We start from the raw sequence: 15,504 nt of genomic DNA on the forward strand, positions 1-15,504 counted from the left end.
TCTGTGAAACGCCGAAAAACTGCAGTACCCCAAAAAGTCCATAAAAGATGCTTTAAAAGCCCCCACAGGTCATCAATTTAGAGATGCCCCAAAATACTGGCCCTAGAATTATTGCTCTCACTCCGGCGTGCGCGGCGATACCCAACATCGTTTTCATACGTAGGCGCACCCGATGCGTGTTTACGTGGCGTTGCGTGGGGGACTTTACATTTTTTTCATTTTAATTTGAAACTGTTTGTTTTTTTGGGACTGCTATCACATAGGGGGGCTTGCAAGGCAATGTACACTGTATGTCGTCACAAAGGGGTTAAATTAGATATTGTAGCATGTCTTGAAGGGCACCTCTGCCAAGACTGAGCATTTAACTATTTACATATTCTTAAGATTTAAAAGCAGCCCTCATGCACCTATCTAGCCGTAGTGTGACATAATGATCAAAGACAACAGCTTAGAATCACCTGCTCTGTACTTGCATTAGGTTTGCAGGGTGGCAAGAACTGTTCTAAAAAAAATATATATTTCTGCCTCTGTTAGGAACTATGCCTATAGATACAGATATGAATACAAGCTTGTTGTAGAACATACACACTACCTTATGCAGGAAGGAAATCCTGGCCCTCAACACCACTTTGTCTCTATGCAAGACCAAAAAGAGTTAATTGCAAGATAAAGCTGCCAGTTCAGACACTCGCCTCAAAAAGCTGATGGCTACTGCAAGAAAAAACAATCTGTGGGTGAGAATAAAAGGGATGAAGGTCTCTAATAGGTGCAAACAGTATACCAGTGTGTAAGCCTCCTGTAGGTAGCAACATCTCCCAACTCTAGTAGAATTGATGTCCTTCAGGGGAAGAATATAAATGTCAGTCTCTACAACAGCAGAACTGAAGAAAAGACATCCATCCTTCTAGGACACTAGGAAAAACAAAAAACCAGACAGGCTGGTAGTGAGATGTGTTATCTTGGGCGGACCTACACTTTTCCAGTGTCCTTTTTCGTGTAGGTGACAGACAGTATAAACCAACAAACATCTGAAGCCTTTTTGACTTAGAAAGGGGAGCTGTATGTCTGAAACACCAGATTTGGAAAAAACAAAACCGATTATCCATAAATGCTACTTATTAAAGAAGAACTCCAAACAAATACAATTAACCCTTGCAGTGGGGCTACCCCTGCACTGCAAGGATTAAGTGCTCATTTTCATCTTGGGTCTATAATAAGATAGATATACTCACCTGAACCCCCTGCCTGGCTGCTAGACTGGTCCCCACAGCCTCTCTGCCACACCATTCCAGTGATCTAAGGCTCTGCTGAGTCATCACGCCTAATACAGTTATAGTCACCTGAATGTGTAAGTGCCTGGCTCTTTCTACAAATATATGTTTATAGAACATTTTAAATCTTTATTAGTCCTGAACACCATATATGAAATATATAGAAAACACATGTATTTATATTTATCTTGAGAAGTATGTAAGTTGCCAGTGGCAAGCTCATAGTGAAGAACCCCACCTCCCTGCAATCAAAGTGCACATTAGGGGCAAATTGGGAACAAAGCTGCCGTCACCTAACATAGGGTTCAATGAAGCGCAGGCCAACTGGATCAAAACTGTGGTTCTGAGTCTATGGGTATCCTCTAATAATTAGGCTTGTGCAATGTTTATTTGTATATCATCCTTTGTGGCATCTCAGTGGTGCTCATCTGCTGCAGCCACTCCCTCTCTACATGCATGCACTTCAGCAGCAATGGTTGCATGGCATTTCACAGGATGGGTTTCCTTGTTAGTGCTAACAGTGGACAATGTCTGCTTCATTTGTTTGGGAAGTACTTGTGACAGGGTGACAATGCAAGACAGCAACTGGGAGGCAGGCACAGACAGAAATGTCAGCTCATAACAGGAAGTGCCTGAACAAGCACATTTTGTGGTAAAATATAAAAGAGGAGGTTATGCTGAGTAAATAGATACTCAACATGCCAAGCTTTAAAATTGGGAAACTGACAAAATACGGTATCCCAAATTGTCCATAGGCGACGTTTTAAAAGCCCAAACAGGTCATCTGTTTAGAATGAACTGCGACTATTAGCCATAGAACTATCGCTCTCACGCTGGCGCATGTGTGTTTGTTACTATGCACGTGTGCGGAGGTCCTTTACTTTTATTTTTCATTGCCATCACATAGGGGGGCTTGCAAGCCCTCTATGTGATAGCATATTAGGTGGTGAACAGGTACTCTGTAAAGTGACATTAGGGGTCTATTAGATTTTCACTGCAAAGTAGCCATTCAAGTGCAAATTGTGCTGGGGTGGGGGAAAGTACACGCTTCACTGGCCCCTGAGCCAATCGGGCTGCACCTTAGCCACCAGAACCCTGTCCCGTGTAAAGCAGACAGTCTGCTTTACACAGCTGAATAGATTCTTGGCAGCTATAGCCCACAGGAGTCTGTTTAGAGGGGTCTGCTGCCAGTGACCTAAGGCATATGTTGCTGGCAGTGAAAGGGTTATACCCATAGAAAGCCTTTTGTTCTACTTCAAGGTTTGAAATAAAATCACGACACAGCAAACCCACTTTACATATTTAGATTGCAACAGTAGATATTTTTGCAGCTCTGCACGAGCAAAAACAAAAACCACTAAAAGGTAAAGCCAGTGCCTGGCAACCCACAAAGCCTTTTCTATGGGTGAGACATGTGGACAGGTTTAAGAACCTGTATAGTAAAAGCTTAACTGAACATCACATTTCCAAAGCAGGTAGACCGGTTTTCCTGCACAAATGAAGGGTTGCTTTTACTGGGGTTACTGGAGCCTACTATTTATGGAAAGCCATCTAGCTGCTAAAGAGTGTAGAATGATAAACCAAGTCCACAGCCCTTACGGCCCATTCACACCACCTCCAGACCGTTTCTGGACCTAAAATGCACCCCAATGTTTCCTATGCTGTTCTCGGCCTCAGTTCACACCATTGCAGTCAGTTCCAGACCAGAAAAATACTGCGTGTCACATTTTGTCTGGTCTGGAACACGCACAAACACATCAAAAATGCACTGGAACACAATGAGGACAAAAAAAACTTTTTTTTGGTTGGTTTGGATGATCTCATCACCCCTGGACTTCCTGCTTCTGCGGAGAGAGAGATCTGTGAAGATAGGAACCACGATGGCTGAAGTGGACACTGACTTCTTTGTAGAACTTGTGGAAGGCTGCCCAGAGCTGTATGATCCGAAGCATGGGCAATATAAGAACAATGATAGGAGGATGGACAAGTGGAGAGGCATTGATCCCCAGGTTGTCCCTGGCTATGGTCATTTCAGCAGCTCTGAAAAGAACAACTGTGGTAAGTTCATGTCTCTTATGTGCAAGCATTGTGCTGCTCTTGTCCTGGCTACCTGTAGGTCTTGCAGAGGTCCCTCCAGCAAGACCTAAAAGGGAACGCGGCAAAGCAGTGCGTTTCAGATCGGTCCAGAAAATGGTGTGAATCTGCCCTTAAGAGGTTATATTTTTTTTTTTTCATAATCAGTTTATGGCAATTATTGCACTTGAGGGGAGAAATGCAAAATATCCACCTTTATAGTACTTTACAGAAATGAGCAAATCAATCCATGACTTCTGGATGTTGCTTAGAACAGATACTACGCCAGTAACATGAGCCTCTCGTTTTCTAATTAAATGGATACATGAAGCTTTCAGCAGCAATACATGTACTGGATAAGGTGCATTCCTCAGTTCAATGAGGAGACTGAGCAGCCATTGTCTTCATGATTACAACTTTCTAAACAACCTACAATAACCTGTAGACACATGACAGATCAAATAATAATAAATGCCACCTGCAGACAGTGTGGAAATGAACACACTGAGCTAAAATACAGTCACATTTTCAGGCCTAGTTAATTTACACACCACAAATGCCTAAGAAGTATATAATAGGCAAGACGCTAAAAAGGAGAACTATGGGGTCAGTGTTTTTCCCCATAGTTCTCCTTAGGGTAACGGGAGGACACAAACTAGCGTCCTCCCGTTACCCCAAGCTCAGTATACCGCGAGCTACAGCTCGCGGTATACTGAGATGCCGCAGCGGGAGCGGATCCCGACCTAGATGACGGGATCCGCCCAGCTGCGTGAGTGACAGCTGGCTTTGCCTATCTAGAGGCAGAGCCAGCTGTACCCGCCCCCTTCCCGTCCATTTCGCCAGTCAGCGCTGGCAGATCGGAGCGGGGAGGGGGGAATCCAGCCCCTCCCCCTGTCACGGCAGAGAGCCGTGACAGGATCGAGAGGTGAGCGAACGCCGGTATGTGTTCGCTCACCTCCCGATCTACTGAGCCGACCTGTGACAGTCTCATTGTCACAGGTCGGCTAGAACTATGAGGTGAGTGGAAATCACTCATCTCATAGTTCTCTTTTAAATATCCATTACAGAAAATTCAACAGGACGATCCCAATATGGTATTGCAGTTGCTAACATTTGGTGGAATTGACTAATTAAGATCTGATGAATGACTATAAAATAAACAATGCATGATCTACAAGATAAAGTTTCTCTGTGTTTCAAGTTTTTAATACATCCACAGGTCTCTGCAAAAGAACATCAATGTAAAATAGGATCTCGAGCCCCTTCCTGAAGAACTGGACAACGCTGGTCCAGATGGCCATTATTAGCTAGTAGTTGTCCACTGTACACACACACACAAAGTAGTTCACTTGGCAGATTTTCAATGCAGGTATAAAAATGTAATTATATCCAAACATGTAAAAGCAATAGTGTGCAGCTTAAAAAAAAAAATATTTTTCTCCAGTCCACAATTCAAATTCTAGACTGACAAATTGTGTTTTTAATTGACCAAACAGATTTACAAGTGCAGAACAATGCTGCAAGGATCCAACAATGGCACATAGTATATACTTCTACCCAAGCAATCTGGGTAAACCAAAAGGAAAGACGGCTGAGGGAGCCTTTAGGACAGACATTATTATCAGATTATGTACCTTCAGGAAAGTCTCCATGAAACTAGAGTACTAATTGTGATCATAAAAAGACATTAGCTAGCAATATTTATAATCAGGTCTGTAACCATGACTCTGGCATTCATGAGTACTTGTTAAATCAGTTCTGTAAACATGATATCACTGATGTAAACGAGCCCACTTCTCGTCAGTAACTGTGTGTGCCCAGAGCCATCAGCAAGGTGCTACTAGCCTTCTGCGTCTAATGCATTCCCATATCCAACGTGGTGTCACATGCTTGGCATCCTCAGCACATTCAGGAATATCCCCCATCACATGTGTGGCAGAAGGAGCGTCAAATTCTGGGACGAGATCACCGTCATAAGCAATGAAGTAGCGGCGCAATTTTGAAAATTCTTCAAGAGAAGCAGGCAGATAAAGCCTCACTCCTGTGAATATATCCAGAAGGGTCTACAAAAGAAATTACAGACACAGCTTGAGACCTTGTAAAGCCACCTAATGAAGACTTCAGTTTTTTTTTAACAAGTCCTATAAGCAGAACCAACTAAACTGAGGCTTGTAAGCAAACAAAGAGCTTATAAAGAAAAAACATAAAATGTGCTGCAAACACAAAAGGTTAAAGATTAATTTAGAGCAATGGCAGTCAACTTACCCAATTGTTTCCTCAAGTCATGCCCCTAGAACTGACAAAGGCTCATACATATTTTCCATATACAAGATTCAGTATAAGTAAGGCTACAGGCAACGGTCAGAAATTGTGGACATACTACAGGTTTGAGATTGACGACACGATGCAGGAGACTGAAGACGTGTTACATGAAGCTGTCAGAGATCAATGTCATTACAAATGCCTACAGCCCCTTTAAATTACTGGAAACACATCTGATATTCTACTCAACCATGTAGATTAAAAAAAATTGAGAGAAAAAAATAAAAAATGTATACACACATATACATGCAGTATACTGTATACTATATATATATATATATATATAAAAAATTATTTATTAAACTGGCTTCTGCTAGTCATATGGTTTGGTGTCTGTCTGTCTAATGACTAGTAATTTTGCATTGCTGCACACGCAGTGCTGAAGCTTCTGCTTGTACTGTGAAATAAAACAGGGAGAGACAAGTAGTCAGGAAATATCTGACATATACTTACTTTGGCTGTGGCTGACGGTTGTGCCACATTGTGCCCGTTGCCATTACTTGCACTGGAGAGTTTTACCTGGGGGGAAAATAAGCACAAGAATATTGACTAATAATCAAACTAAAAAGGAGCCCTGTAAACACATGCTGTGCTCATTCTTAAAATAAAAAAAACCACACACAACCACTTACCTTTTTACTATCAACAGAGACTGGTGATACGATTTTCCTCTTCTCTGCTTTAGCTGGTTCATCGCTTTTCTTTGGTTGGGAAAGTTTGCCACCTAAATCGTGCACAATGAAAAGTAAATAATAACGCTCTGCCCCCTTCTGGTAGCTGCAAATAACTGCAGGTCAGCTGTAAACCAATGGAATATGCAAATGACTGAACCACTCCAAGAAACAAAGCTGCTCCCCTTTTCTAAATACTGCTGCAAGTAACTCAGTATATTACACACAATAAATGTTTTTTTACAATTCTATCCTAAGCAAGTCTTTATTAGTTCTTAAATAACTAGCACACCCGTCGGTGGAATAGGGAAGGTTGCTTACTGTCATTTCTTTTATCTTTGCCAGGTGATTTAGAACTTGAGCTTTTTGGTTTCTTCACAGAGCCACTAGGTGTTGGTGGTCTAGAGTTTGCTTCATTGTCCCGACTGCTGCTCTCAGAAGAGCCTTCCTCATCCTGAGATGACGTGGCCGTAACAGTGAAATCACACTTCTCTTTTGAGATCTGATATAGCTCCTGAAAAAGGGAAAAAGACAATAAGCACATAGCTGAAATAAGAGTGAAAACAACTGGCTGGCAAAACCAGTAGGAGGGACACAGCCAGGGCTTTATAGCTGCATGTGGATACAGCCAGGGCTTTATAACTGCATGTGGACACAGCCAGGGCTTTATAGCTGCATGTGGATACAGCCAGGGCTTTATAACTGCATGTGGACACAGCCAGGGCTTTATAACTGCATGTGGACACAGCCAGGGCTTTTTACCTGCATGTGGACACAGCCAGGGCTTTATAACTGCATGTGGACACAGCCAGGGCTTTTTACCTGCATGTGGACACAGCCAGGGCTTTATAACTGCATGTGGACACAGCCAGGGCTTTTTACGTGCATGTGGACACAGCCAGGGCTTAATCCCGCATGTGGACACAGCCAGGGCTTAATCCCCGCATGTGGACACAGCCAGGGCTTTATAGCTGCATGTGGACACAGCCAGGGCTTAATCCCCGCATGTGGACACAGCCAGGGCTTAATCCCCGCATGTGGACACAGCCAGGGCTTAATCCCCGCATGTGGACACAGCCAGGGCTTAATCCCCGCATGTGGACACAGCCAGGGCTTAATCCCTGCATTTTTTACTAAAACCCCACTTTAGGTTGATGGAGTCCATACTCTGCAGCCAGTAGTTTCAGAGAACCGGCTGAAAATATAAGCAATTCTTGACTTTTCCAGTAAAAGCAGAGCTCTGCCCTTTCCTCTCCTCCCAAGCTGCGCTGCCGATCCGCGAATCCGATGGACAGCCTAACGACCAATAAAGTCACATTGTGAAGCGGGAGGTGACAAGCCACACTTATAAACTCGGGTAAATTTAAATAGAACTTCAGCTTCTGATTCCTATGGATGAACTTATCTGTTGTCATGCAGTTTTCATCAACGAGCAGCTCTGCTATATGCATTTTCCATAATACGTTCCATTGGAATAGGTCAAGCCTGTTAAAGATTTACTTTAAATGTAATCTAAATTTAAGATTTTATGCTCAAGAAGCCAGGGCATAGTTTTGGCTGCTGTACAGGAAGTTCTGACATCCACGGTCTACTGTGTCAGATGCCATTGCAATGTACAAGCCCCATTCAAATTTTAATATGCACGCCATATGATCCTTTACAAGGATTCCTCTCACCTTTAGCTGCTGTAAAGTGGTGGCTGTTTTCCAATCTTTGTCATCTCGGAAGCGGGTGCAACGCGGGAAACGTATAGAAATCCCACCAGCTGTGTGGGCCTCTGCCTTGGAGAACTCTGCTCCTGTAATCTCCCAGATAGGGGCATTCTGTGAACAAATGACAAGGAATAACTGGTTATCGGCAGCTGGATAACATACTGAACACACGTTGCATTTGCTTTAAATTACATTCTTCATTAGTATTACACAGTAAATGGTATTAACTGGAAACATTCTCAAAGCCTGATGATCAGAAGCCTTCTTGAACACATACATTTAGAATGAAATGTATATGTTTTAGTATGTTTGAAATGCATCTGAATGCACATGCTTATACACGAGCAATCAAAACACAGGTATACCCATAAGCATTTAAAGCAGAACTTCAGTCTCATCTACTTATGTCCCGTCTGCTTTTGCCTCTGATGCTGGATAAACTGCTTCTCTTTTATTCCACCCCTCACCGTGTCTCCAACTTTCCATTGAAGAGCATTGCAGTAGTACAATTTCTCTCTGTGTGGTGTGCAGCCTCCCCGAAGACCCACTGACCATCAAGAACATACACACCTGGGCTTACATAGAGCCAGTTTCACCTGGTTGTGAAAGGAGCGAGTTCCAAAGCCCCCAAACCCCCATGCACACTGAATCTTGGGCCTCAGAAAATCCATGCAGTAGTTGGTATATTGCTCAGATCAGTGTTGTCTGCTGTGCATGGTGGGAAGTTTGCAAAGTGTGAAATCGATGTTGCTGTTGGCGTTACTGTAGTGATTTCACCGGACTCCTCCCACCAGCCAGTGCATAGCTGGATAAAATGAAGCATGGATGGTCATGGGACCCCTTTTTCCAATCCTTTCTTATGGTTAATCTTAATTTAATGTTCAGATGCTGGCCAGAGGGTGGGTAGGGGCGGGTAGTATAAAGAAATCATACAGGAGTTGATTTGGTTAAAAACAAAAACCCTCCAGATTAGATACACAAATTCCCAAGGACTTTAGCACACTTCATTGGAGATTCTTCCCTGCTCAGGATATTAAGGCACTGATAAATCCAAGTCAGTGTTTTCTCAGAAGGACTGCTGAGTGGGTCTGAGTACTGGTTAGCACTTCTGCTTTGCTGCACTGGAGGTACCCAGTTCAAATCCCAGTCAGGACATTATGTACAAGGAGCTTGCATGGGTTTCCTCTGGCTACTCCCGTTTTGTCCCACACTCCAAAAGACATGCTGTGAGGTTAACTGGCCCTCGTATGCATGCATGTGAGATAGGGACTTTAGATTGTAAGCTCCTTAAGGGCAGGGACTGATATGAATGTGCTCTATGTAAAGCACTGCATACATTGTTGGCACTATATAAATATCTGTAATAAATAAAATTATGATGGCACTGTTTTCTGTGAGAATGTGAGCTCTCCCTCTGCATTCCTGTGACCTTTGTGTCTGTAAAGGTCAGGAAACACCGAGATAAGAACTGTCAATGAAGAGTGCCTGGTCAGGAATGAAAAGGAATAAATGGATAAAGTCTGGATCTCCGCTCCATCACACAGAAGCATGAGATAAAAAGCAACATACGCAGTGACAGGTGACTGAGCTGTGAAAAATAATACAAGGTGAGACTTCTTCTATATCTAAAGCCAAAACAACTTTATTTTCCCCTCTCCATTTTGGATTGGAGCAGGGGAGAGTTAAAACTACTGTCCGTTTTTTTTTTTTTTTTAGCCATTTGTGTCTTATTGGGGAGATTTGTCTTCACTTCCGGTCCAGTAGAACAGGATGTTCAAGGATATCTTTCCATTGTGAGGAATATTCTCTCTCTCAAAACTAAGTTTTCTCTTCACTAATACTTTTCCATTTAAGGGTAAAATAAGCGAATATTACCTCAGGATCCCGTATTATGAAGTCCGGGTAATAGTTCTTGTTGATTTTCAGCCATGAAGGGATTTTAGATGGGTCCTGGAGAAACAGGATGAAAGAAAAAATAAATAAATAAAAACTAGCTAATTTGTAAAATGAAAAGTAGATGCAGTTTCTTCAAAGACCCAATGCACGCTACTCCTGCAACACAAGAGCTCCGCTTCAGTATTGCACCCCAGAGAGATTGAATGTGCCACCTGTAGGTCCCACAAGTCTCAAGTCTAATAAAATAGCTGTAGACTGATGGCATGGAAAAAAATGTTTGTACACATTCTACTCACCTGTTCCCACTCCCATTCTGAGTTTGCTATGATTTTTATTCATATTCTATATATTTCACATGCAAGTTGAGATGCACACTAAGCCCTTAAAAATTAATTCTTGATTTTCTGAATCCCACCATAGCATATAAAATCTGTATCTATGCAATAAAATCTTGCACACTAAACTCAGGAGTTAAATCTTTAAAATGCATTGAAGTACCTTAACTACTAACAAAATGGTATCTTATTTGCGTATTACTCGGCTGTAGATCCTCAAATCATCTCTGAATGCTGACACTGTCCTTCCTTCTGGAGGGTGGCTACTTTTGTTCCCCATGGTCCCTGTGTGTGTGTTTTAAAGTAGCCACCGCTCCAAGCTCACTCCCGTGATGGACTACAATCTCAATACAAATTAGTAAATGAAAAGTGAGATTGTAGTCCATCACGGGAGTGAGCTTGGAGTGGTGTCTGCTTTACAAATAAAGGAATAATGTCACCAGCACACCAGTTTTTTGTTAGTCAATGATCCATTTTAATGGCACATTGCCATCCAATACACAAGCGCTTTCGGCGGGGACCCACGATGAAGGGGACCCACGGCGGCCCCGAAAGCGCTTGTGTATTGGATGGCAATGTGCCATTAAAATGGATCATTGACTAACAAAAAAATGGTGTGCTGGTGACATTATTCCTTTATTCTGTGATTCACACGGTGCCTCCCGTGGTCACTACAAGCACCCACCCAGCTTGGGGTTATTCTGGTTAGGAGTGCAGCAAGACATCCTGTTTTTGAAGTTTGCTTTACAAATACACACAGTGATCATGGAGAAAAAAAGTAGCCCCCCTCCAGAAGGAAGGACGATGTCAGCATGCATTCAGAGATGGTTTGAGGATCTACAGCTGAGTGATACACAAATAAGATACATTTTTGTTAATAGCTAAAAGGTACTTGAATGCATTTTAAAGCTTTAACTCCTGAGTTTAGTGTCAGGATTTCCCCAAACTCCCACCGCGCACTATCCTCACAAGCGCTATGAGGGTAGTGAGCAGTGGGAGTTTGGGGAAATCCTCATCCTTATTGTACTAAAAAAAAAGTTAAAGTGACACACTAAACTCAAGAGTTAAATCTCAGGTTGCATAGTACCGTATATACTCGAGTATAAGCCGTCCCGAATATAAGCCGAGGCACCTAATTTTACCAAAAAAAACTGGGAAAAAGTATTGACTCGAATATAAGCCGATTCAGTGCTGGGTGAAATGAGCCTTTCTTTAATAAAGCACAGTTAGGCAAAGTGATCTCTTTATATTCCAGAATCTAACCTTGCTGATCTTGACCATTTCCAGCTCCTTTTGTAAACGGGCAAGCGTTGCATCATCATAACCACCTGAGCATTTTGTCACTGTGCACCACTTGCCGCTCTCTGTGTCATAACATCCCATAAGGAATATAGACATCATACCACCTGGAAAAAGAACAATATCGGTATATAGAAACCAAGGAATATTTTGTAATAATATAATATAGGTACTAGACAAACGTCTGGGATCTTTTACCATTTGCTCCTTTTCCATAAAATGCTCCCAAAACTGCAAGATCAGCAGTGTCCGCCATAGCACCTTCATTCAAGTAATCCTTTTTCACCTTCAGCCAGTGACGCTTTCCTGGCTCATACATTGACTGGAAGAAGATAAAAACAATGAGCTTTTATATTTGGAAGAAAATGTATCAGAAAAACAGGACAAAGTGCAAAGAGATTACATACGGTTATTTTGCCAATCTGTCTAGAGAGCGCTTTCTGCGTTGTATTTTTACTTGTACCATCAGACTTTAAGGAAATGCAGATACTAGGTTGCCCATAGAAATTAAAAATGGTATGTAAACCCTAACAATGGACTTCTCTTATTTTCTCCCTTGAAAGCATTTTGTTTTAGCTGTTGTTTTTTTTGAAAAATCTTTTTATTGATTTTGCATATTAAGTTATTACACAACAATAACATTCGGGCACCAACATAGCACCCCATCCATGCACAACTGTGTATACATTACGGCATAACGTATGCCAACATACATGCAGGACCATGCAAGGTCCATTAATTTCAACTCTCTGACCATAACCCTCCCCCACCCCCAGGCACATGTAGGTATTTTAATAAAAATTTCTAATTACAACCAATCTACCCCCCACCCGCTCCTTGATGTGTGGACCATTACAGCCAATTTATTAAGCTCTTCCCAGAAATATACACAGTACCAGAAATCCGGCAATCATTGCTGTGAAACAATGCAGATTTCAAATGGAGGTCTCTCAATGCTCTCGCCACCATTTCATCCCTTACAATATAGTCTCCCCCGAGGTTCCAGGAGAGCCAAAAACCTCCCACTGTGCTGGGCACCCCCCCAACCAGGCTCCAGATCACCTAACGGATGCTATAATTGTGTACCTAGGCCGTTATTGTTTTAGCTGTTTTAAGTACAAAAAAAATACTTGCTGAGCTTGCCAGAAAAATCTTCAGCTGAAAACTTTCTGTGTTATCAATTTATTGTTCTGAGGACTACAGGATTCTGCCCATCTATGCCATAGACAAAAAGGCAGGTGACCTTTCCAGTAGTCCTGTCCTGTTACTGTAGGAGAGTAAATGTTGTTATACTAGGATAGGAAATGTGTTAAAAGCAGCATCACTGGGTAAAAATAGGAAGACAGCCTGAAAAGAAGAAAACTAATGCAGTCACCACATGTAAAGACTAGTACATTGCAATCATGTAAAGACTGGTACATTGCAATATACCGTATATACTCGAGTATAAGCCGAGATTTTCAGCCCATTTTTTTGGGTGAAAAGTGCCCCCCTCGGCTTATACTCGAGTCAGCGCCAGCGCGTCTTCTTACTTACCTCGCCGAGCGTCACTGCTGCTCGGTGTGCGGCGCTCCGAGCGGGGTCATCTGGCAGTCTCCGGGTCCTAATTTAGGTGGCCGGAGACTGCCAGATGACCCACCCTCGGCTTATATTCGGGTCAATACTTTTTCCCAGTTTTTTTGGCTAAAATTAGGTACCTCGGCTTATATTCGGGACGGCTTATACTCGAGTATATACGGTAGTAGATTTTTGCTTTCAGATTTAGATGCACTTTAAAGCAAACTTGTGCACTGCCAATGAAGGGCAAAGCAACAAGTTACTTTTAATGGCCTCCTCCCCAACAGCACACTTGCCTTTCCCTCACTCACTGCCACTTGATCAGCTTCAAGAAGCAAGGAAAGGAAGCCATGTGTAAGGTCACTCTAACTTGATTCTCTTCACTCTATCATAACAGCGTTGAGCTAAATCGCTAAACCTCAGCAATGTCAAATGAGAGGAATGCAAATTAAGTTACATGCTTCTCCATACCCTGAAAAATCATGAGTTCCCTTCCAGGCCCATTCACACTACTGCATTGTGGTAATGCCCACTACTGCACTACCAGAAATGTAGCAAGTACGATTTTTGATCTGTGGTGGTGTGTTGGGCAGCTCATTCAAATGAGTGGGCTACTTGAAATGCAATGCATCGTAAACTCTGAACATTGAAAAGGTCCGCAATGGCTCTTACATACAAGTGTTTGGGCGGCTACAGAGCCGCCCAATTGCTTGTACAGTGCTGGGGAACACCCTCCACTGCCGGCTATCCTGGGCTCCACTGTACCCTGTGCTGGCAGATCTCTGCACTTAGACCGGAGGGAGATCAGCACACTTTCAGCAGCAAATCCCCCCTCCAATTACTGAAAGGGAAAACGATGTGTATTACATAACTTCTGGTTTCAGGGTGTCATTTAATCGTCTGCTGTAGCCGGAGAAGAAGCTGGTGAAGCATGATCTCTGCTTCATCAGCTTCTTTAGGGGTCCATAGGTGACATTAGGGGTCTAATAGACCCCGTATATCTCCAAAAAGAGAACCAGTCAATATCTGTGACATCACATAGGGGCTTGTTATCCCCCTACGTAAAAGAAATAAAGTGCAAAACAAAAAACACCCCACAAAAAAACAAAATGCAAACATGCAGTGGGTGTGCCTATGTGTGAAAACAACGATTGTGCCACACATGTTCACACGTATTACCACGAACATCAGAGTGCGAGGAATAATTCTAGGGCCTATCAATCATTGTTAACACTAAATTGATGAGCAGAAAAAGTTTTTAAAGCGTCACCTATGGGCAATTTTGGCTACGGTAGTTTTTTTTTGCGATTTCAAAATGGCGCACACAATTTTAAAGGTTTGACATGTTTGGTATTCATTTACCCAACATGACCAAAGAAATGTAGCAAAATACACTTTGGACTAAATGTATTTATTTGTGATGTTTCATAACAAAGTAGAGAAAACAGTGTTCAGTACTTTTTTTTTCTTTATATAGTAAAAAATAAAACCTGCAGTGGTGATTAAATATCACCAAAAGAAAGCTCCATCTGTCCCCAAAAAATTGTACAAAATTAATTTCAGTACAGCGTTGAATGACAGAATAAATGTCAAAATACTGAAAAATGACCTGGCCAGGAAGGGGTTTAAAAGGGCTTGCTCACACCAAAAGCGGTGCCTTCCAGGAGCTACCGCTCTGGAATGCACCTCTTTCGGTGTGGACAAGGCCTAAAACCCCCGGTCTTCAAGCGGTTAAGTTTATCCATGTTTTAATACTTGTAAAGCTCTCAACTTCTGGTTGCTCCAAGTTATACCTTTCCTTCTGTTGTGATGTACATTAGCCATTGATGAAAGAAGTTTGGCAGTAGTATCCCCTTACTCAAAAGATTCAAGCCTTTTAAAATCGCATTCGGTTCCCTCACCAGGCTTAAAAGGAGAACTATGAGGTGAGTGCTTTTCACTCACCTCATAGTTCTAGCCGACCTGTGACAATGAGACTGTCACAGGTCGGCTCAGTAGATCGGGAGGTGAGCGAACACATACCAGCGTTCGCTCACCTCTCGATCCTGTAACAGCTCTCTGCCGTGACAGGGGAGGGGCTGGATTCCCCCCTCCCCGCTCCGCCAGCGCTGACTGTCACTCACGCAGTTGGGCGGATCCAGACTTAATTGTCGGGATCTGCTTCAGCGTCTCAGTATACCGCGAGCAGCAGCTCGCGGTATACTGTGGCGTCTCAGTATACCGCGAGCTGCAGCTCGCGGTATACTGAGCCTAGGGTGACGGGAGGACACCTCCCGTTCTCCTCCCGTTACCCTATGGAGAACTATGGGTAAAAGCCTTAACATCAATGTTTTTCTTTAACAGAAAAAAAACTTGCATCTTTAAATCT

At 42.7% G+C, this 15,504-nt stretch overlaps 1 protein-coding gene across 1 annotated transcript in view; it reads right to left on the reverse strand.

Annotated features, from left to right (window-relative positions):
• Positions 1-5,143: 5,143 nt before the first annotated feature.
• The window catches only part of LIG3 (DNA ligase 3), a 31,485-nt gene continuing 21,124 nt past the window's right edge, over positions 5,144-15,504 (reverse strand). The window contains exons 13-20 of the mRNA XM_018566313.1: positions 11,778-11,901; positions 11,544-11,686; positions 9,925-9,999; positions 8,014-8,160; positions 6,659-6,851; positions 6,299-6,390; positions 6,120-6,185; positions 5,144-5,407 (exon numbers count right to left, since the gene is read on the reverse strand). Of these exons, the coding sequence (XP_018421815.1) occupies positions 5,171-5,407; positions 6,120-6,185; positions 6,299-6,390; positions 6,659-6,851; positions 8,014-8,160; positions 9,925-9,999; positions 11,544-11,686; positions 11,778-11,901 (1,077 nt within the window). The 3' untranslated portion in view covers positions 5,144-5,170. The remainder of the gene's footprint in view (positions 5,408-6,119; positions 6,186-6,298; positions 6,391-6,658; positions 6,852-8,013; positions 8,161-9,924; positions 10,000-11,543; positions 11,687-11,777; positions 11,902-15,504) is intronic.

Source organism: Nanorana parkeri, unplaced genomic scaffold (assembly GCF_000935625.1).
Source record: "Nanorana parkeri isolate BGI_ZX_2015 unplaced genomic scaffold, ASM93562v1 scaffold935, whole genome shotgun sequence".
In the NCBI taxonomy this organism is placed as follows: domain Eukaryota; kingdom Metazoa; phylum Chordata; class Amphibia; order Anura; family Dicroglossidae; genus Nanorana; species Nanorana parkeri.